Here is a 23,742-nt window from a genome sequence, read left to right on the forward strand (position 1 = left end):
GTTATAGTTAAAGGCAGCACAAATTTACAGCAACATCTTCTTAGGAAGTAGAAGAGCTTGTAAAAATGAGGACAGGGTGTATTTAAAATCTTTAGTTTTGGTCCTCATAGAAAAACAGCTAATTTTACTAAGGTATGAAATATAAACAGAGCTTTGAAGGAAATGACAGAACCCTTGACACTGGCAACATGTGACCCTTCGGAAGGATAAAGACAAATTTCTCTTAAAAAAAAAAGCACACCTTTACAAACTAAAAAAGAAAATAAAAATCTTTTCAATTTAATAAAAATAATTATCTAACTTATTTTACAAATAATGAGATTTCCATCCCACTAATTTTTTCCAAGACTTATCACATATGGATCTTAAAATTAGACCTACACATTCTGTGTGTGAAAGAGAGAATTAGTCATTTCTCAATCTGTCTGTTATAGAAACACTGTAAGATATCAACTTTTCTGTGTCATCAGTACAACTTTATATATTAATTTTCTCTTGTGGAAAGCTTAAATGCCAGACACATTTTTAAAAAGGACAAACACAATTGATCTTTTCATCACTACAATCGTCTGAAAAGGAGTTGATTGATGACTCCAAGAACAATAAAAAAAAAAAAGTTGGACGTCCTGGTTTTCTTCAAATTCTCATGTTTCTCCAGTGATTACTAGGTAAATGATTAATATGCCAAACTTGTTTATTTTACCTATTTGTCCAAATTCACAATTTAGAACTAAAAAATAAAGATGAAACAACCATGTTTTGTGCCAATAAAATTTGTGATTATAGATCACTATCCTATAAGGGATCTATAAATAGAGGCATAACCTCTGCAAATTCTTAAAATACTTAAGCCAAAAAACCCCAGCCAAAGCAAACAAAATATAAAAAAGTATGCATATATGTTGTTTGTGTTAGGGAGTGGGGATCACAGATAAGAATAAGAACTACAAAAGAAATTTATAGTAACAGTTGAATGCAAAAGATTTTTCTCAGTACAACTTGGGATAGTGGAAGTGTCCACTGTCTTCTACACAGGATGTTACAAAATTAACACCATGGTACTCTGAGTCTATAAAATTGTATTTGTAGTATTTGTCATAAAGTCTGTATTTTGATCAAACTTGGACTAAAATATGACATAAAACTGTCTAGGCTTTTGGAAACGTGGTGAATAAATTCTTTGAAGCTTTCCAAAATCAATGTTTTAAAGCATGATATATGTATTTTTAGATGCAACTAGCACTTCTTTACATTGAGAGCATTCACAGAGTTCATTTCACAAAGTATTTCCTGATCACAATAACAGTTTAACGAGGCACATACCTTTGCCTTCAACTTGAGAGTGATTAAATGCTCTCTACCAGAAGCATCTTCTGCTTTTAACTTGATGGTACTGAAGCAGGTATCCGCATACACAAGTCTGGTGAGCAGAGGAGAATAAAAAATGATCACATCGGGGAGAGTTGGAGAGGGGAACTGGAGATGGTAGAATTTGAAATGAAAATATTTGCTATGTTCCTATTAATCCATTATAAAAATTAATCAGAGGAATTTCTGCATGCCAACCCTTTCTGCTGCTATAGATTTACTGCCGTTCATACACCAGCCTAGCACTTAATGCAGTCATATATCTCTGGATTATTTACAATGTGTGTCAAGGCTCATGCTGTGGTCAGTGAGCACTATGTTTCAGTTTTCCATCACTGGAACCTTTGGCACACACAGCATGTTCCTGTCAGCCTCTACTTATGTACACATTAAACTTCCTGTCAAACTCTTTGATCCATTTCTGTAGTTTCATACAGTATGAGACTTTTATGCTTCCTTTGTTTTTCTCCTCAATGAACTTCTCCTATATTATCAATAATGTTACCGTGCAAAAATCTAGCTGGTACTTGTTCATATACTCAAATTGATCCTCTAAGGAAAATGCTGTATAAGCACAGGTACAGCCTGGTCTCCTAACAATAAATTTTCTTTCTGCACGATATATAGCTTCTGACACTTAACCTATGCATGTATTCAAGGTGACTAATATTCTAAACACATAGCACAAGCACAACTGTTTTGGCTTTAAGTTACTCTAAATGCATGAATTTTCTATAACGGAAACCAATATCCTTTGAAATATATTATTCTGTAAAAATACGGTCCCTTGAGTAGCATAAGCTACTGCCAAAAAGGTTCACATTTAGCAGTATATTTACTAGTGAACTGGGCATATGGATATTTTTGACATTTTTACAATATTATTCTCTTATAAAGATAAAAAGTAGTCTAAGAGTATTGCAAAACTTATCACCCAGGCTGATAGTAAGACCCATTGGAGTTCAGAATATAAGCCTCCTAACTTAGGAAATATATTTTTTTAATATCACTATATGCCATTTAGATACTGACCAGGTACTATATAATGATAAAATGGGCTGATTTCAAGAAATGCACAATGAAGTTGTGAAACACTGTAATGAAAATATATCTAAATCTGAAGATATCTATCTTCAATAATAGAATGGAAATTTTATCATAATCTGTAAAAGGTCTAGGGTCTTAGAAAACAAAAGTAAAACTATTCTAGAAAGTGTTTTATACACATAAAAATAACAATGACTATATTTTCTTTCAGCTATATCTGTAAATGCTTCACCTCCAAAAAAAATTAGAATGTCTTTATCACGTTTTACCATATGACTCTAAAGTTCAGATATATCAATACCTGACTCTTAAAACTTCCACACTTCAGATTCAAGATGTTAAGCACATGCATTTATATTCTCTACTTCCAAAAAAATTAATCATTTAAAAAAATGTTTCAAAGGTATAAACCTACAGTTATAAAAAAAAGAAGGAATAGTATTAATTAAAGCAAATTTTCAACAACTTTTAGGAAAATGTAGAGTAGTTAAAAGAGCACTGGCTGATAAAACCGAAAAGAAGAGAGAACAAGGACTCCAGGCAGAAACAGCTGGCAAAAATGCAGTGTTCAGGATAGAGAGTATGACTGATATATTGGTAAAATTTATGGGAATTTTTAAGTGCATGATAAAAGGGGGAAGAAGAAACTTTAAACCAAATTATAAACAATAAAACTGCGTTAAAAAATTGTAATTACTCTGCCACTAACTTTTCAGTTAAAAATATTTATGTAGTCATAAAAAATTAAACTGTTACTAGTTACAATTTTTAGAATCCAGGAATATGCAATGCTAAAAGACTTAATTATAGTTAGAGAGACTAATGTAAATATATTTGACTACTGCAATTTAAAATGAAGAATTGACAAAAATTGGGAAGTAGAAATGGGAAAGATACCAGAATGGAAAATTAGAAACAATAAAATCTATAATTGCTAATTTGAAAGTCAAGAGATACCATCTTGAATTGAATGGACGTGAAAGAGGTTTAAGAAACAGTAAAGCTGATGGAAAAATAAAAAAAAAAGAAGAAAAATAGAAATAATACATTAGCTAAATTATTTTTTATTATAGTAATCAGTTCATAATTCCTAAAAAATAAAGAAATATTGCATGTAGGCAGATTATTTTGAAACATGGAAGTTGTAAATATGAGTATTTCAAAGTATTTGTCTCAAAGAATAAGACTGGGGATAGAAAATAATATGGGAGACTGCTTTCTTTATAAGCCTTAAATAGTTCATAACCATGATGAATATACAGAGGGAGAGAGAAGGCATGTATGTTTAAGAGGGGTGAAGAAAAAACTAAATCACCACCTACTACTTTCTGTACTTCACATTGTTGCTCACCATCACAATGTTTAAAATCATTTTTTAACATCTATAAAATAACACAGAAATAAAAGCCCTTTAGTTCTTTGTTTGTAATCACATAACATAAAATTATCATCATCCCACAATGTAAGTCAGAGAGGTAATACACTACAGAAAAAGTACCCCGCTCAAAAATATGGCCTGTAAGCCAAAATGGCCATGAGGTTGATTTTGTTAAACTTTAAGACGTAATTTAAATAAAGCAGTAAAAAACATTTATAATTCCATGTTAATACCAGCATGGCCATTTAAAATCAAGGTACATTTTACCCATGCTGCTTCCTGGTCACTTTGGGGGATGGAAAGAAACCTTACTGTGATTATTAATAGATTTGAGTATATGTGACCTTGATTGTCAATTGCCCTCTAGTATTTAACTCATCTTCTCCAGTTTGGTAATGGGATCCCTGCCCCCACCCAACTCTCAACACAACCAAGTTTTAGCAGGATCCAGTTCACCCAGCTAGTGACTTGTCCTAGCTGTCCTTGCAAGGAGGTGTCTGCATATAACTACATTTTGGCCAATGGACTACAAGCACAAGTGATGTGTGCTTTTGGGGGATCATTTATAACAGAACTATGCTTTCCTCTCTTCCCTCCTCTTACTCCCCTTTCCTGAAGACTAGAACTTGGACAGGCCAATATGAGCTAGCAAAAATCATGAGGATAGGAACAACACTCTATAAAGCACTAACCAACAAAACACTCTGCGATGATGAAGTTATGAGATATCTGCACTGTTTAAAACAGTAGCCACCAGCCATGTGTCTATGAGGGACTTAAAATGTGGCTAGTGGGTTTTTTATTTAAGTTAATTTAAATGTAAATGTCAACAGCCGCATGTAGCTACTGAACAATGCAGTCACAGCGGATGGCTGAGAAACAAAAGCAATCTGGATTCTTGAATGTCCTTGTGAAGAGAGGCACCAACCCACTCTTGACCATCTGCCTACCTCTGAATTGTTAAATGAGAGATGAATAAAATTCTACCTTGTTTCAACTACTGAGGATTTACATTTCTCTTTGTTAACAGCAGCCTAGCCTATGATATAACTAATAGAGACTATTTGTATCAATTTATGACAGAAAAAAATATCTTGGTGTTTGGTGTATGGAAGAGATCTTAAAGGAAAAAAAGAGTGACAAACTCTTACAAGTGATATCAAATCAGTTTGTCTAAGAAAGTCTATTTCATGTCAGGCGCAGTGACTCATGCCTGTAATCCCAGCACTCTGGGAAGCTGAGGGGAGGATTACTTGAGCCCAAGAGTTCAAGACCAGCCTGGGCGACACAGCGAGACCTCATCTTTACAAAAAACTTTTTTAAACTAACTCGTCATGGTGGCGTGCACCTGTAGTTCCAGCTATTCAGGAGACTGAGGCAGAAGGATTGCTTGAGCCCAAAAGTTTGAGGTTGTAGTGAGCTATGATGGCACCACTGCACTCTGGCCTTGGTGAAAGAGAGAGACCACGTCACTAAATTTTTTTTAAGTCTATTTTAAGTTGGACATCTCACTTTAGACAACAGGAAATAAATAACTTTTATTCACTTAAATAAAATATAAATCACTCAAATAATGATTTAGGAAACTATCATCATTGGAAAGCTCAAATTTTTAAATAAAATGCTAGCAATAAGCCCACAAAATAAGAATTAAGATTTGTATTTAGAAGGAGTTTAGATATTATCACTAAGCTAAGCATATTCTAAAATTGACAAAGCAAATATAAAACTGAAGTATAAAATCTAAAGAAATAAAATATTTTACTTTTGGCACTCCACTTTGTATTTATCATTTGCTATATTTCTTTATAAGTTAAATTTTTTAAACATTTAAAATGTTTGTTAATAATAAAGCTTCAGGGATGTTTCTGTCGTTGTCCCTGTTAATAGCTGAATGTTAACAAGTAAAACAAAGCAGAAGAAATGTGTTTTATATAGCTCATAAAATACTGCACTTATATTGACCAAGAGTTTAAGTTATTTAGCTTTTATTTTCTTTAGCCATCTAGATGCATTTAAGTAGTATTAACATCAACAGGCAGACTGCTTCAAAAGACAGACTGAAGACCTTCATGTTTGAATAAAGCATCCAAGTTTCCATTTTTATTGCCACTCTCAAGTTTAAGCATTAACTACTTCATATCTAGATTACCAGAAACAATCTTCCTAATGGGTGCCTTTACTTCCTCTCTGTACACCAATCCATTCTGCCTTCTGTGTCTAATCTTCCTAAATACATTTTTAATCATATCAATCCCTTGCTCAAAAATATTCAATGAGTCCCTACCACTTGCATATAGAGAATCATTAGCCTCCTAGTCAAGACCCCTCAGTTTAGCCCTAATATGTTAATCGCCTTATGTGAGCAACTGATCTACTCCAAAGTCAAAAAATAAATAAATTGCACATTTCTACTGCTACAACCTTGCCTTCACCATTCCTTCCCTTTAAAGGCTCTGTATATTCCTTCAAAGCTTATCCCAACATTCACCTCCTCTAAGAACTCTCCTAAATTATTTGTAGCCCAAAATACTTCAAACTTCTCCAAATTCACATTGCTCCTTTTCATATAAGTTTTAGCTTGCCAAACGCATAATAAACTTTTTAAAAAGGAATATGAAAGTTTTATATTCCTACGTATGTGTCAGTGTACCATGTTCCATGTATATATGAAAATGTAGAGGATGTTGTCAGACTGGTTCACATTTACTGATTCATGTGTAAGTTTCAAACAATAGCTGAAAGCAAACTGTTTTAATTAAATACTGTTAAGCATATTACCAACCTAGAAAAACATGATTATTTTTACTACTAGATAATTTGCAGTTATTCAATGACATGGATTTATGTATGAAGAAAAATCATCCTATTTATAAAGGTTTTCAGTTTAACTGAAAACCATACTGGTTAATGTTTATGCTCTTACGTCTTACAGAACAAAAATTATCACTATTGGTTGTAATTAAGTCATAACACTAATTAAGTACTATAAAACTTAGACACAGTCTGATACTGTCAGTTGAACTAGTATCTCAACAACCTGATACACCTACTTTACACTAGGAACTATATGAGTCACATAACATGCCTCTTTGAAATCTTTATTATTAGGCATTATTAGCTTCCTTTAAAAAATGAAAAAATGTGACTTAAAGAGATTAAGTTTGCCCAAGATCACACAGCAGATAAGCCAGAATTAAAGCTCTGGTATAATTATTGGAATGAATTTAGTATGAACAAGAATCTCCATTTCCCCAATATGTTATAAATCTTCAAAATGCATTAACAATTATACAAAATATCACCATTAATCAGCTTCTAAGATAGTGGGCTTAATCAGAAACCTAACAATATGTGCTGACAATCTCCCAGTTCGCACATCAGATTTAGTAAAACACAGTTAGCTCTTTCCCAAGACAAACTTGAAAAGTTCAACTAGTTGAATGGTACTCACTCTAAATGATAAATAATATATTGTCTAAAAAGGACAAAAGTATCAGCACATTTCTACTAGAACCACTTGACTTCTGAATTATCTAGGAACATATGATTATTACAATAAATGTATCTTATAAAGTGTATTAGTCTGTTTTCAGGCTGCTAAGACATACCCAAGACTTGGCAATTTACAAAAGAAAAAGGCTTAATTGGACTCACAGTTCCATGTGGCTGGGGAAGGCTCACAATCATGGTGCAATGCAAGAAGGAACAAGTCCCATCTTACACAGATGGCAGCAAAGAGAGAATGAAGAAGATGCAAAAGCAGAAACCCCTAATAAAACCATCACATCTCGTGACACTTATTCATTACCATGAGAACAGTATGGGGGAAACTGCCCTCATGATTAAATTTTCACCCACCAGCTCCCTCCCACAATACATGAGAACTGTGGGAGTACAATTCAAGATGAGACTTGGGTAGGGACACAGAGTCAAAGCATATCATTCCACCCCTGACCCCTCCCCAAATGTCCTCACATTTCAAAACCAATCATGCCTTCCCAACAGGTCCCCCAAAGTCTTAACTTATTTCATCATCAACTCGAAAGTCCACAGACCAAAGTCTCATCTAAGACAAGGCAAGTCTCTTCCACCAATAAGCCTGTAAAATCAAAAGCAAGTTAGTTACTTCCTAGATACAACAGGGGTATAGGCATTGGATAAATACAGCCATTCCAAATGGGAGGAATTGGCCAAAACGAAGGAGCTACAGGCCCCATGCAAGTCCAAAATCCAGCAGGGCAGTCAAATCTTAAAGCTCCAAAATGATCTCCTTTGACTCCATGTCTCATATCCAGATCATGCTGATATAAGAGTTGAGTTCCTATGACCTTGGGCAGCTCCACCCCTGTGATTTTGCAGGGTATGGCACCCCCACCCGGCTGAGTTCATGGGCTGGTGTTGAGTGCCTGTGGCTTTTCCAGGCACAGTGTGCAAGCTGTTGGTGGATCTACCATTCTGGGGTCGGGAAGATGGTGGCCCTCTTCTCACAGCTCCACTAGGTGGTGCCTCAGTAGGGACTCTGTGTGGGGACTCCAACCCCACATTTCCCTTCCACATTGCCCTAACAGAGGTTCTCCATGAAGGCCCCACCCCTGCAGCAAACTTCTGCCTGGGCATCCAGGCATTTCCATATATCTTCTGAAATCTAGGCGGAGGTTCCAAAACCTCAATTCTGGACTTCTGTGCACCCACAGGCTCAACACCATGTGGAAGCTGCCAAGGCTTTGGGTTTGCACCCTCTGCAGCCACGGCCCAAGCTCTACACCGGCCCTTTTCAGCCACAGCTGGAGCAGCTGGGATGCAGGGAACCAAGTCCCTAGCCTGCACACAGTTCTGGGACCCTGTGCTCACTTTTTCCTCCTATGCCTCCGGGCCTGTGATGTGGGTGGCTGCCGTGAAGACCTCTGATGTGCCCTGGAGACATTTTCCCCACTGTCTTGGGGATTAACATTTGGCTCCTTGTTACTTATGCAAATTTCTGCAGCTGGCTTGGATTTCTGCTCAGAAAACGGGATTTTCTTTTCTATCACACTGTCACGCTGCAAATTTTTTGAACTTTTATGCTGTTTCCCTTTTAAAACTAAATGTTTTTAACAGCACCCAAGTCACCTCTTGAATGTTTTGCTGCTTAGAAATTTCTTCCACCAGATACCCTAAATCATCTCTCTCAAGTTCAAAGTTCCACAAATCTCTAGGGCAGGGGCAAAATACCACCGGTCTCTTTGCTAAAACATAACAAGAGTAACCTTTGCTCCAGTTCCCAATAACTTCCTCATTTCCATCTAAGACCACCACAGCCTGGACCTTACTGTCCATATCACCATCAGCATTTTGGGCAAAGCCATGCAACGAGTCTCCAGGAAGTTCCAAACTCTCCCACATTTTCCTATCTTCTGAGCCTTCCAAACTGTTCCAACCTCTGGGCACTACCCAGTTCCAAAGTCACTTCCACATTTTCAGGCATCTTCTCAGCAGGGCCCCACTCTACTGGTACCAATTTACTGTATTAGTCTGTTTTCATGCTGCTAATAAAGACATACCCAAGCCTGGGCAATTTACAAAAGAAAGAGGTTTAATTGGACTTACAGTTCCACATGGCTGGGGAAGCCTCACAATCATGGTGGAAGGCAAGGAGGAGCAAGTCCCATCTTACATGGATGGCAGCAGGCAAACAGAGAATGCAGAGAATGAGGAAGATGCAAAAGCAGAAACCCCTGATAAAACCATCAGATCTCCTGAGACTTATTCATTACCATGAGAACAGTATGGGGGAAACTGCCCCCGTGATTATCTTCCACCAGGTCCCTCCTGCAACACATGGGAATTGTGGGAGTACAACTCAAGATGAGATTTGGGTGGGGACACAGGGGATACAGAACCAAACCATATCATAAAGTGATACACATTTCTTCCAAACTGGGACATTTTTGAGACTGACTGGGGCCAAGACAAAAAGCATAAATTAGGGCTGTCCTAGGCAAAATGGTATGCATGATAAGCTACTCAAAGCAAAAGTATTTGGTACTTTCAACTCCAGGATACTCTTAATACCAAACAGAAAATCTTGTTAAACACAAAGGACTGTTTAATTCTTATTTTTTTAATAGGCCATTCTGTAAAACAACATGGGCACAAGTTAACAGAAACCCACCAAGACATCATTTTGTATCGCTTACCTTTGTGAGCCAGTGTTACACCCAAAAGAACCCAGACCTGTCATACCATCTTCATGTTAACCTTTGGGGAAGTTGCTGTTTTGACTGTGTTTTTATAGAAATTGAAACAAGAACAGAAATTATAACAATAGCAATCAAACTTAAGGTCAGCTACTAATTCTCAATATTATTTCCATATTTCTTTCTAAGAAAGGGAAGCTTTCATCTCATTTTAAATATTTCTTTTTCTTTTCCAACTTAGAATTTGTTTAATGTCTAATCCTATAGAGTTGATTAGAAATACCAAATATGTAATTAAAAAACACAGCAAGGCCAGCATTACCTAACAAGGATTTTTCTTTATCAGATTTTATGATTATACTGACAAATCTACAAGATTATTATTTAGAGTGTAAGGAAAATATAGACTTATTGTCAGAGTCTAGAAATCATTAAGATTCTGAAAATACATTTAAATCAATCTGTCATGCAAATCACTGTGTGTGTCATTTCAAAATATAATTTAAATTAAGTATTCAGCCAGCTCCTCAGGCAGGGCCTTAAACAGTAGCAATTCTAGTATGTGGACAGCACAGTTCAGGTCTCAGCTTTAGATCAGCAGGTCCTGGAACCCAATTTTATCAGTCTATGTGTGTACCAGACCTAATTTAAGAGTTAAGCCATAAAAATAAAGTTGATAGGTTTTGTGACTCTACCAGACAGTGATGGATTAACACTAACAGAATTATCTTCTTTGGCTTCTCACAATCCATGCACACCACTTTTCTTCTGCTAACACATTCTTTATTTTTAAACAGTATAAAACAAATGATTAAGTAACAGCAGCTAAATCGAAAGTCATTTATTCATCCTAGGCCAGGCATGGCAGCGCACACCTGTTAGTCCCAGCATTTTGGGAGGCTGAGGCAGGAGAATCATTTGAGCCCAGGAGTGTGAGACTCGCCTGGGCAATACAGCAAAACCTTGCCTCTTAAAAAAGAAAAAAAAAAAAGAGAGAGGGAAAAAAAAGTCATTCATCCACCTTAGTAACTATAATTAAACTATAATCTTTCACAAATCTACGCAACAGATTTTGAAACTCTCCAAGGGTGTGTTAATTTTGCAAATCATCCATTTTATTCGTGGTAAGATACTTTTTATTAGTTTCACCCTCAATGTGTGACTATCTCCAAGTAGTTGGGGAGAATTTATTACAGGTTCCATATTGGAGCTGCCCTATGGGACAACTCTAGGGAGCATCATTCACACAGAATGCCTGAGTTGTGTTATGTACCCAGCCCTGTCTATATTTTATAGAAAAAGTTGGAAACAAAAATATTTATCTTAAAATTTGTCCTGAGAAATTAAATAAGAATACATGAAGCATCTAGCAGAGTCAGTGGCACACAACAGAAACTTCGTAAACAACAATCCCTGTATGTAACAATATTACTGAAAAAAGGAGGCAATTATATTGTGATAAGTGACATATGATAGAGCTATTCATATCCTTATTTTTGGCTTTCATCTATTATCAAAGTTAGAAATCTGTTCCTTTTTCTCCTATATTAGAACAATGGGTATAATACAAAGCAAAAGACAACGCTTTCTATTTAGCTCACAAAACACTTACTCCATAAAATATTTTATATACTTGACTATTTCTCTTATAACTCTCAAGAATCCTATAATTATACTCTACCCTTCTTATTGTGGTCATAATTCAGTATTACTATGATCAACTACCTAAATTCTGACTCTTCCACTAGATATAAGTTCCATGACGAATCTCTGTTGTTGCTGTTCTTGTTGACAGGGTCTCACTGTCACCTAGACTGAAGTGTAGTGGTGTGATCTCAGCTCCCTGCAGCCTCGACCTACCCAGGCTCAAGTGATCCTCCCACCTCAGCCTCCCGAGAAGCTAGGTGTGTACCACCACACCTAGCTAATTTATTTATTTATTTTTGTATTTTGTAGACATGGGGTTTCACCATGTTGCCCAGGTTGGCCTCAAACTCCTGAGATCAAGTGATCTGCCCCACCTCAGCCTCCCAAAGTACTGGGATTACAGGTGTCAGCCACCACACCTGGCCCATGAGAAATCTTAAGTCTTGTCTTATGTATCTTTAGTGCCTTACATTATAGGAAGTCCATAAATATTATTAGCAGGGTAAAAAAATGAGTGATTCAAAAATCTCGTATCACATCCTTAATGCTTCAACTGATTTTTCTTCTTGGACTTCTCTCAACAATGTCAGATCCACTGAGGTAGGCTGCCTCAAACTCACTACCTCAATACAACAGAAATAAAACTAGAACATTTCCTCCGTCCTTGCCAAACCCTTTCTACATTTCCAACTATGCTCTAAAAAACAAATATTAACATTAAGCATCTGAAAATAAGTCAAAATAATATTTCTTTATTCCATCCATCTATAGCTAAAGAATGACTAGGTCCATGACATCAATGCCACAAAACTAATCATAACCTCAGCAGGAACTGCTGCTAGGGCATCTCAACTTTTTGCTTGTCTTCCCTGTCTCCCCTCACTATTGTTATGCTTAATTTTATTTAAAAGGCTCCAACCATCCCAAATCACACTCAAGACTAATGCCTTAATAAATAAAGCCTGATCTCATGAATAAATACCAACCAGTCCTCAATATCATAATACAGTACACTTAAAATTATATGTAACATCTATTTCTGGCATAAATGGAATAGCTTGCTAAAGACCAACACTTCTACAGTGAACAACTCAAGTAGGCTGATAAAAGGAAAATGGGGGAAAAAAAATTGAAAGCAACAAAGAATTGCTAAACTGACCAGGCCTTGAAGGGCCAAAGTCCTAAAGAAGAGGTAACAGAAGTGCAGTAAGCCAACATTCTGAAGCCATTTTCCTCAATATATTTATCAATTCTGGCACAGGGCAAGAGAATAAGGATCTGGGCAAAGAGCCCAGAGAGAGAGCTGCTATTAAGTGGCAAAAAAAAGCAGCATTTCTGCCAGTCTCTTGAGGATAGAGAGATAAAAATAACAAACTTGAAAGGCCAGAATCTGGGGAAAGGTAGGCCCAGAACCTGGCCTAACATTCTGCCAATATTCCCTCAAAACTTCTGATAAATCCTTAAACTGTAGGGAATAAGAGGATAAAAAGTCAAGCAGAAAGGCAATGAAAAACAAGATTTAGAAAGCTCATAATACAAGGAGAAATTAATTGGAATTCACGGTCTACCAGTGAGACAAAGAATATAGGACTTAGAAAAAAATACACACACACACACACACACACACACACACTATATATATATAAAATATATAAACATATAATATATAATATATAAATATATAATTTATAATATATAAATATATAATATATAAATATATAATTTATAATATATAAATATATAATATATAAATATATATATAAATATAATATATAAATATATATAATATATATAAAATATATAAATACATACATATAATATATATATATTTGGCTAAAACAATGAGAATTTATTCTCTCATAGTTCTGGAGGCCAGGGGTTCCACATCCGTTCACTGGGCAAAAATCAAGGTGTCAGCAAAGATGTGCTCCCTCTGGAGGCTCTAGGAGAGAATCTATTCCTTGCCTCTTCCAGTTTCTAGTGGCTGCCAGCAAGAAAAATATTTTAAAACTATGAAAGAAAATAGAGAAAAAGATGAAGAATTTCAACAGAGCATTAAAATCTGTTTTAAAAGATGAAAATGGTAAAGAGTAATTTTTAAAATATGTAACTAATTAGCTTGTGTAGTTATAACAAAGTAGACATTAAGACAAGAATATTTCTAGAGATGAAAAGAAACATGTCCTAATAATAAAGGAGAAAACCAACAAGGAAGATATAGCAATTATAAATCTGTATGTACCCAATAACATGACTGCAAATAGACATAAAGCAAAATTTTGGGGAACAAAAACAATTCCAAAAATTCACAATCATATTGGGAGAATTTAAACACAGCTCTCTCCAGAAATCTTAGGACAAGCAGACAAAAAAACAAATCATTAAACATATTGGATATCTGACACACATAATTAATAAATGTGAGGAATGAATAAAAGTAAAGCACTGTACCCAACAAGAGATTACATACTCTTTTTAAGTGGAAATAGTACCAAAATTGACAAGGTGCTGGGTCATAAAGCAAGCCTCAGTAAACTTCAAAGTATTGAGATAATTAAAAGGATGATTTCTGACAAAAGTAGACTTAAACTGGAACTCAATAACCCAAAAATCTCCAGTTGTTTGAAAATTAAGAGATACACTAAATAAGTCAAAACAAATCACAACGAAAATTAATATTTTTAACTGATAGTAATAAAAATATAATATCAAAACTTACGGGATCTAGCTAAAATTGCTTACAAATTTACAGCCTTAAATTAATATATAATAAAGTAAGATAAATTGGAAAAAAAAATCAATGACCTACATATCCATCTCAATAAATTACAAAGGAAGCAAATCTAAAAAAATTAAATTCAGAATAAGCAGATATTAATGATAAAAAAATATACAGTAGAGAAAATTCACAACGCTAAAAATTGGGTCTTTGAAAAAACTTAAAAAATTGATATGGCTCTTGCAAAACTGATTAACAAAAATTAAAAAGGCACAAAAAACTCATCTGGAAAGAAAAAGGCAGCATCACTATAGATCCTAAAATCATTTTTTAAAATGAACGTAGGATGAAATGGAGAATGTGACAAAACAATCTGTGTTACAAATATGGGAAAGAAGTACATTGAAGAGGGTGGAGGAAATGGTTGTAACCTAAGTAACTGTGAAAATGAGTGAAGCCTATAAAAGTTAAAAAAAAACTATAAAAATAAGCACTGTAAAGTTGATAGAGTTGTTACCCATGGAGGTACAGATTAATAATTCTAATAGTGCTCTGCACGTATACTGCAACTGAACAATTAAGTAAATGGATAACAGATAATGGGAGCTCGGTTTCTCCCTGTTGGAGTATGAGATTTCAGATATACCAAGCAAGTGGGCTACAAAACTACATACGGTAATGGACTGGAGTTGCAAACATCAGTATAAAATCATGTTTACCTAAATACAGATATAAATGGTTATATACAAAAACATTTACAAGTATGTATATGAGTTAGTATAAACACTTTTTTTTTCTGTTTTTAAGCTAAGAAGGCCTAGAAACAACAACACACCAATAGCAACAAGCACCCATAGTGCCCACATCCTAGTTTCTAATACCACTCACAAATAAAAGCAACCAGGACTCCTTGGAAAAATGGCTGATTCCAGGAAAGGGCAGGAAATATACAAAATTTCTTTCAGTGCCAGAAAGTAACGAAACGCTAAAAAAAAAAAAAATATATATATATATATATATATATATATATATCCATCCACAATGATGGGGCCTGTCAAAAGGACATAGGAGTCAACTGAAAGAGCTCTCAATGGCCAAAGCTAGAACAAATTGAGCAAGAAAATAAAATAGATTATAACCCAAAGTATAAAATAAATATCCATGAGTCCATAGTATTTCAAATAAATGACTGAAAAAATAAATAAATGAGAACAAAATCTGAGCAGAAAAATTCTAAATCTGTGTAAATACTCTGCCCTAAAGGAGGTGTGAGCGTAACTGCCCACTCCTTAAGTGTAGGCTACGTATAGTGACTTCCAAAGAGTGCAGTCTGGAGAGAGAGAAAAAAAACAGTAACTTTATGGTGCAGAAACCTGACAAATACTACCTCAACCAGGTAATCAAGATCAAGATCAACAGTGATGAGTCACAGAGACAACATGTACCCTTGATATGAAGAGAAGAATCACAGGAGAACAAAAGTCAGGATAAGATTAGCACACAGAAATATAAATCCTATATCCAGCATGGCTCTAAAAAGTGTGCCAAAAATTTGACTCTAACTTTCCTAGAGGCCAAGTCAAAGAGAACATAGTCAATTACATAGTTCACATTATTCATTAAGTGGCAGGTTGGATAGTCAGGCAAAGCATGACTTTTCTAGCATCTGAAACAGAATAAAACTTCTTTCACGGCTTCTCATAAAGATAGTGCTATTATCATAAAATGGAAGACATCCAAACATAAAATCCCTACTGCATTTCTTAGGACAATTTCATACAACATCCTTTAATCCAAGTCAGTGGCATCCTCAAGAGCAATTATACAAGAGAACAAAATAAAGTAGTTCGGTTCTAATATCGATGGGTAAAATTGAGAAAATATATAAAATAAGATTACAGAGACTTTAAGCAGTCCATCTACAGTGAAACACTGTTACATGCAATCGTGATTTTAGTAAGTTTTTAACAGTTGAAATCTGAGGCTGTAATTTTTATCAAGACCAGTATTTAAGTAACTTGGCTCTTAAGTACAGATCGTACACACTTTGACTCTTAATCAGGGAGGCGGTAAGGTAAACGGTAAGGTAAAGAAGTATTCATAAAAAATTAAGTCTACATAAAGTCATGACCGAAGGAATGGCTAACCCATCTCTGCACATAGGTGCACCAAAAGAGGTATGGCCCACTCAGTCAAATTTTAGTGGTTAAAACAAAAGGGAAAAAATTGATCTATATATAAGAAGAGAAACTGTTCTAAATAAAAGCCTTTTAAGGAATATAAAGGGAAGTAGAAGGCAAAGGCAATGAAAATAATTCTTATTTCTGTAATAATCACAGTGCATTTTTATCACCTTTAGAAACAAATTTACATGGGAATAATTTGGAACTCTAAAATATGTTTAAGTTATCAGGTAATGGTATAAAATACATGAAAGGATATATATTCTGCACTTAAGATATGTTCCTTGTTCTCTTTTAAATGGCGATTTGATTTCCTGGTTCTTTTTAGGTTAGTTATCAAAAGGCCAACTCATAGAAAATAGCTAAAAAACAGATGAATAATAAGATGTTTAAAACATATTAAGAAAAACTTAGTGGTGAAAAATTGCACATTCCTTCCACATTGTATCTAAGTTAGCCCTTGATTTATCTTAGTAATAGAGCAATCTAAATGGAAATAATAAATGAATACTAAAATACTATTGATAATGGTTAAGAAGTGATAAGAACTGCCGGGCGTGGTGGCTCACACCTGTAATCCCAGCACTTTGGGAGGCCGAGGCTGGCAGATCACGAGGTCAGGAGATGGAGACCATCCTGGCTAACATGGTGAAACCCCATCTCTACTACGAATACTAAAAATTAGCCAGGCATGGTGGCGGGCATCTGTAGTCCCAGCTACTCGGGAGGCTGAGGCAGGAGAATGGCGTGAACTCAGGAGGCGGGGCTTGCAATCAGCCTGGGCGACAGAGTGAGACTCCGTCTCAAAAAAAAAATAAGAAGTGATAAGAACTAAAAATTGGCATATCTTTACTGCTGCTTTAGCTCAAAGTAGAAAGGTTATAATACACCTAATAATAAATGTAATGTTTCAAAGTATCCACACTAAGAAGGAAGCTAAATTCATAAACTGAATAGCAAACAAATCATCACATACTTTTTCCAGGTGGTATGTGGATTAAGTTTTAACAACTTGCATACACGTCTACTGAACTTAAGTTTCCTTATGCATCAGTTTAAAAAAAAAAAATCTTTTTTTTTCAAAGAAAGCTAGATGATTCTTACAAACCCTAGTTGCTAAAATTTACTACTCAAATTACAAAAGCACTTATAATGTTACATATATGCAAATTTAGACATGCCAAATTGTATATTAACCAAAAATAACTACAATTATTCCAGAAATACTGCAATTTTTCCAGTCTCTTTCATGTGTCTAAGCATTAGTCTTCAAACATGGAAAATTTAGAATACAGTTGTATGTTCAGTGAAAGTATCTATTACGGTAACATCTTACTGTGTACATAAAAATGTCATTTTTTCCAAATTATATTTAGCATTTTACTCTAGTTACAATGAAACTGACTAAAATCAGGAATAAATTGCTAAAACTAGAAATATATTAAGTAAAAATGTATAAAACAAAGGCATTTAAAACATATTTTAAAACAGACATACTTATCCCAACCAAGAGTTCCTATCTCTTCAATAAGGCTTGAGTAGAACTGGGGAGGAGGAGGTAGTGCATATAGCTCGTGTCTATTCTTTAAGGCAACTTCCTGTTTAAAAGAAGAAAACCTGAATTGGCTGAGGAATGCAAGACAATGAACTGTTAATACCTGATTGCAAAAGATAATTTCATTATCTTCTTAGTGTCTAATAAAAGTGCCCTTCTTTTTTTAATAGAAAATCTGGCTGACTCATTCCCCTGCTCATGAAAAAGAGACAAGAAAAAGTTAAAGGACTGCACTGAAGGTCATGCAAAATGTCAATTTTTATGCCATGAAAATAACTTAAGATTTTAATATTCTCCTGGACTATTATGCCTATCGGAGATTAAAAAAAACTTTTTATTAAATTCATCCTCAAGGCTTCACTATCTCTCTATTCCCATGAATATGATGTTTGATATATACATTTTTTAAAAAGTACCTCTAAAGAAAGGCCTGAACTCTAAGTTCATTACCTAAACTGACATATTTGTATACCATTATGAACCACACCCTAACAAACAAACTCATTATCAAAACAAATATCTACATGCTAATTTCTTTCACTGACTTACACTCTGTACTATTCTTCAACCAGGTAAGTTGCAGTATTATGCCGTCCATCTGGCTAGATTACAGTCCCGTTCCTTGCTAGGCCTATCTATGATGGCTTTAAAATATTTATGTTCTCCCAACCAAAACTAAAATTTTTTACAAGATACATAAACATCACTAGAATTGCTGAAGCTAAAATCACCAATTATTTTGAAGTTACCAACCTAGACAGACAGCTTATTTGGAAAGTAAAAATAAATGTATCTACAAATTACTTAGACGTTCATATGGTCTGAAGTATCAAACGGTATTACAAAAAGTAAGTAAATAAATAAATAAATAATTAAATAAATAAATGTATCAGCCACAATAATGAAAGTAGATAGGGACAAGTTGAAAATTATAAACATTTCTGACAAATATAATCCTAATAAAATGTTGCAATTTTTATTCTTTTAAGTATATGTTTAATCTTATTTTTAAGTATATATCAATTTTTTTTAACCAGGATAGGATACTCTTAAATTGAGATCATATTAGAAAGAATAGCTATTACAAAACAGCACTTCAAAAACAAAACTATTAACGGGAACTACTTCAATTTCATTCTGAATCTGCTTTACGATTAAAAAAAAAAAAAACTGGGAAAGCAGATCCGTACAGCTGAGAATATCAATATGGATTTAATTAGAGGGTAAGCTCCTAGAAGACAAGGTATATACTGCCTTTTTTATAATATAAATAACTAATGTTGCCTAAAAATAGACTGATGGTCCACCAAAATAAATTCATATTTAGGTTGTGCACCAACCTAATACTAGTAGATTGTGCTTTACTAGTTATTAAATAAAATGCGTTAATATAGTATAGTACTTCTTTCGAAATGTTTTTATTCTGAAATATTAATTATTGCTATCCACAAAAATTGAAGGTAAAAATAAACCTGGATAATAGTAAAAACACTTTTCAATCCTAGGTTTATGACATTTACACACTCCACCTTCTATTCTGCATCAGATAAGTTACTCCTACTCTAGAACCGTAACAGCTAAAAAGGCAAAAGCAGTGAAGCAACACATTCTTCATAGAAAAGAGGCAAAGGTACATAGCGGAAAGGCTTCACAAAGAGAAGTTTTAAATCCTGACTTTAACAATTCCCATTTTGAGGCCTTAGGCTTCAGTGGCTCAGCTCCAAAATAGAAATAAAATAACCTACCACTTAGGATTATTTTAAAATATAGGTAATTGTTCACTTATTAAATATATACTGAACTCCCACTATATGCAGTTATTACTAGGAAACTCCATGGAAGATTTACAACATTTTCTGAATAAGTTCAATAACTACTGATTTCATGTGAGCATCACTCTCAACATATTTATTGGTGATTATAGTATAGGAACCCTATTACTTACAATACAGCCTAACACTAATAATTCTTTTATCTTTAGGTATACTATCTTAAATGAGCAATAAAATCACCAACTTTGTCCGTAATTTCTGAAGAAAGCTAAAATACAGGATTTCATTTTTATTCAAAAATTGAATAAATGTACTAAATAGATATTGTAAATCAGAGATCTCAAAATTTTATTTTAGTTTTAAACTAATAAGTGTTTCTTCAAAATTAAGTGGCCAAGAGAGCTGTGACTTACAATTTAATAAAGTTATTTTTGATAAGAAGAGATTAACGGGACATGATATCTATACTTTTATTCTGGTTCCCTTAGTCTCTCCTTGTATTTGTATTGTTTATTAAAATTATAATAAAAAGATAAAATAAATGTTTCAAACTTTTCTCCAATGTCAAGGAGATGTAAACCAAATATGCTTCACTTGTTCACTTTACCTTTTTAAGGTTATTACATTAAGGCCTTTGATGTAATTTGTAATCAAGTTTGATAACCCTTATTAATTAGGATTTATAAACTCATAAATCAAAATTCAAACTTTAGAAATTAATTTTAAACTATTATTCTAATCTCACACATTTAATCAAAGTCCTACCTTAGAAGGTTCTTATTAGCATTAAAAAAGGACTCCAGAAAACAATCTAGCAACTAAGTTATCAACATGTAGTAGCTGCTGCTAGGAATAAAACGGTCTCAACAAGAATCACAAAGAAATATCAAAACTTTCCACTGTTAGCAATATTAGTATTGTAATTTTTATATAAACTAACAAACATATAAACAGGAAAAGCATAAGTGAAATATGACAAGTAGAACATAACAAAAAACCATACTACAATGTTAACATTAGAAAACAGCATTTTCAGAGTAAAAGTGATACAAGCAAAGAAGTAAAAATTCTATAATGCCAATTTGAATTGTAAATATCAATACAAACTCATAATTATATTCTTTCCAAAAAGTATTTTTTCTCAGTTTTGTCCACTGAAAAAACCTAGAAGTAACAGCAATGCACACTCAAGTTTCCAGATTGAGGCATCCAAATACTATTTCCCACAAAGAAATCATGATTCTTTGGAGAAATGGCTGATTACAGTTATGGGATAAAATGAATAAATGAACCTGGGGCAACTGGTATCAGAAGGCAAAGAAGCTTGGGTTATATTAAAAGAGCCAATATGAAGGGGCTTGCGCTAACCAAAAAAATGGGACAATTTAAGCAGCAAAAAGAAAACGACTACAATAAAAAAAATTAATTAAATATATAAAAATCTATGAGTTCTTAAAGATACCTAAAAAAAAAAAACACTTTAGATCCCTGTGACAGTTGCTAGGCACCAACTCATTATTCTAAAAATTGGTTTGTTTTAAAAGGAAAAGAAACAAGCACTTATCCAGTTTCTCCAGTATAAGCTGTATCTCAAATTAACCAAACAACTGATGAGAAGTTCTCTACAGAAGATTTTCAACTAATAAATGCAGATGATGGAATTTTTAAAATTGCCATTTGTAAATCCTAATGAAACGTTAGATATAGGCAATGATTGTTATTAGAGGCTAAAATCATTAGGTGATAGTCTGATGGGAAACTTTATATTGAATAAACCTAAACCTATTGATCAATCCTAAATTTACTAAAAGAGGAACCAAGGAACCATCAGACATCACGCACATCCTCATGTAATATAATAAATACAGAGCACCAAGTAATCCCATGAGAACAAATGAATCCAAATCTGCTGAAGCCTCTAGATCTAACTGCCAGATTACAAAGAAAGTAGAATATGCTAAAAGATAAACCATGAATATCTTACAAGCCAAATCCAGAATGTAGAAGATTTTATAGGACACCTAATTTGTTTTATTCAACAAATACCTGGCATGAATAAAAAGGGTGAGGTAAAGAGGAGATGATGTTATACATAAGTACCTTATAAGTCTGATATAAGGCTTAAGAGACAAATCAACTAAATATAATGTGAGGACCCTGTTTGTATACTAATACAAACAAAGCAGCTGTAAGAAATTATTAACTTTGTTGAGGTTATAATAATATATTTAAAAACAGATAAAAAGCACTTAGCTGTTAAAGAGATACACACTGACATATTTACAGAGGGATACATACAATATCCAGAATTTCCTTTAAAATACTACGGTGTCTTTCTTCTATAAAAGTAGAAGAGGAAATAAGATTGGCAAAATGTTCAAATTTGGTCAGGCCCAGCAGTATTCACTATAATCTTCCCTCTTCTTTTGTTTATGTTGAAAACTTGGGTAATAAAATAAACTTGGGTTTTAAGAAAATAATAAAATATCTACAGGATAAACTGAATAATCAAGTATTTTATGCAACATTGATTAAACAGTATATATGTAGCAGTATACATAAAATGAAGCCTAATAAGTTTTTCAGGTATCTGTAGCTATATACAAAATTATTTACACATCATATTATATCTTTAAGTAGCACTACCTAATCTCTCCTTAGATGTTAAACTCTCTGCTGACAGGCCAGGAGTGCATTTTATTTCTTCGCCACCTGCCCAACACTAGCATCAAGAATACCTAGTTTATGATACAATCAAAGAGGTTCCTTCACACAGTTATGTCCCTCAGGCAGTTCAAGAAATGCGTCATCTATATTTATGTACACAGTAAAAGAAAACATTAAATGACTGGGAGTGAAGAAGACAAATTCTAATGTCAGTTTTTAAAGGAGTTACAGAAAAGAAATCAAGACTTGCAGTATGGTAACAGTGTCAGAAAAAACTTACCAAAAGCATCTTCAACTCCATCATAAAGCTCATTAGATCAGGAGAGTGCTGCATTCTCTAGATCAAAACATTTCCAATGAATTTCATTTGCACAATAAATATTCCATCCACTAAAACTGTAATAAAATGTAGGCCCAAGTGAACGTGAAAAAAAGATTAGCTATATCTACATCTGAAAAGTGTAAGAAATGAAGTATTGGTCATCAACCTTACTACTCCTACCAATTTCATTTTGAAACAGTAATTAATGTCCTCAAATCTATTTTGCTGAGATATATTAAACTGTGTTAGAATGTCACTTAAAACCTCACACTACTCTGTTTCTTGAGCACTGTTTACTACTGAATCCCTTGTCCCCCCTGCAGGGCATGCAACGGGAGTGTGGCTTGCTTCTTCAGTGCCCTGCTGCTCAAACCTCTAGGGGAGCATACAGACGGGCAGGCTGTGGGGCTCCAACCCCACCGCAGTGTCTAGGGGTGAATGTTTACAGCTACTGAAAGCCCAGTGGGTGTGTGTTACAAGGTGCTCTTTTAGTTTAGCCATCCATAGGCAGCTTGTGTTAGTCAGCTCAATTAGACCCCTGCCTTATTGCAAGAACAGAGAACTTTCTGTATCCCGTGGTTCCTGCCTTGGTGTGCTGGAAGATTTGGATCACATGTGGGCTTGGAGAATGAGTGCAAGGTTTTATTAAGTGGAAGTAGCTCTCAGTAGATGTGAGAGACAGAAGGGAGATGGTTTTCCCCTGGAGTCGGGTTGCTCAGCGGCCCAGGCTCTCCTCCAACCACCCTGGTCAAACTCCACGTCATTCTGGCGGTCAATGGCCTGCCGGCATGCTGGAGCCTATCGGTGTGCTCTTGACATGCTCTCGATGTCCAGCCACTTGTGTGTTCCTCCACTTAGATATTTCTCTAGACGTCCAGCCGCTTCTGTGTGTGTGTGCCTGCTAG

The 23,742-nt window shown here is 34.4% G+C and overlaps 1 protein-coding gene across 2 annotated transcripts in view; it reads right to left on the reverse strand.

Annotated features, from left to right (window-relative positions):
* Nucleotides 1-23,742, reverse strand: part of FANCL (FA complementation group L) — a 76,617-nt gene that overhangs the window by 39,143 nt on the left and 13,732 nt on the right. For both annotated transcript variants that reach the window (XR_004033253.1, XM_030827032.1), the window contains exons 4-6: nt 22,796-22,852; nt 18,019-18,119; nt 1,324-1,420 (exon numbers count right to left, since the gene is read on the reverse strand). Coding sequence is in view for 1 of the 2 variants with exons in the window: in XM_030827032.1 (XP_030682892.1) it covers nt 1,324-1,420; nt 18,019-18,119; nt 22,796-22,852 (255 nt within the window). In the remaining variant the exon portion in view is untranslated. The remainder of the gene's footprint in view (nt 1-1,323; nt 1,421-18,018; nt 18,120-22,795; nt 22,853-23,742) is intronic.

This window comes from Nomascus leucogenys, chromosome 14, assembly GCF_006542625.1.
Source record: "Nomascus leucogenys isolate Asia chromosome 14, Asia_NLE_v1, whole genome shotgun sequence".
Lineage (NCBI taxonomy): Eukaryota > Metazoa > Chordata > Mammalia > Primates > Hylobatidae > Nomascus > Nomascus leucogenys.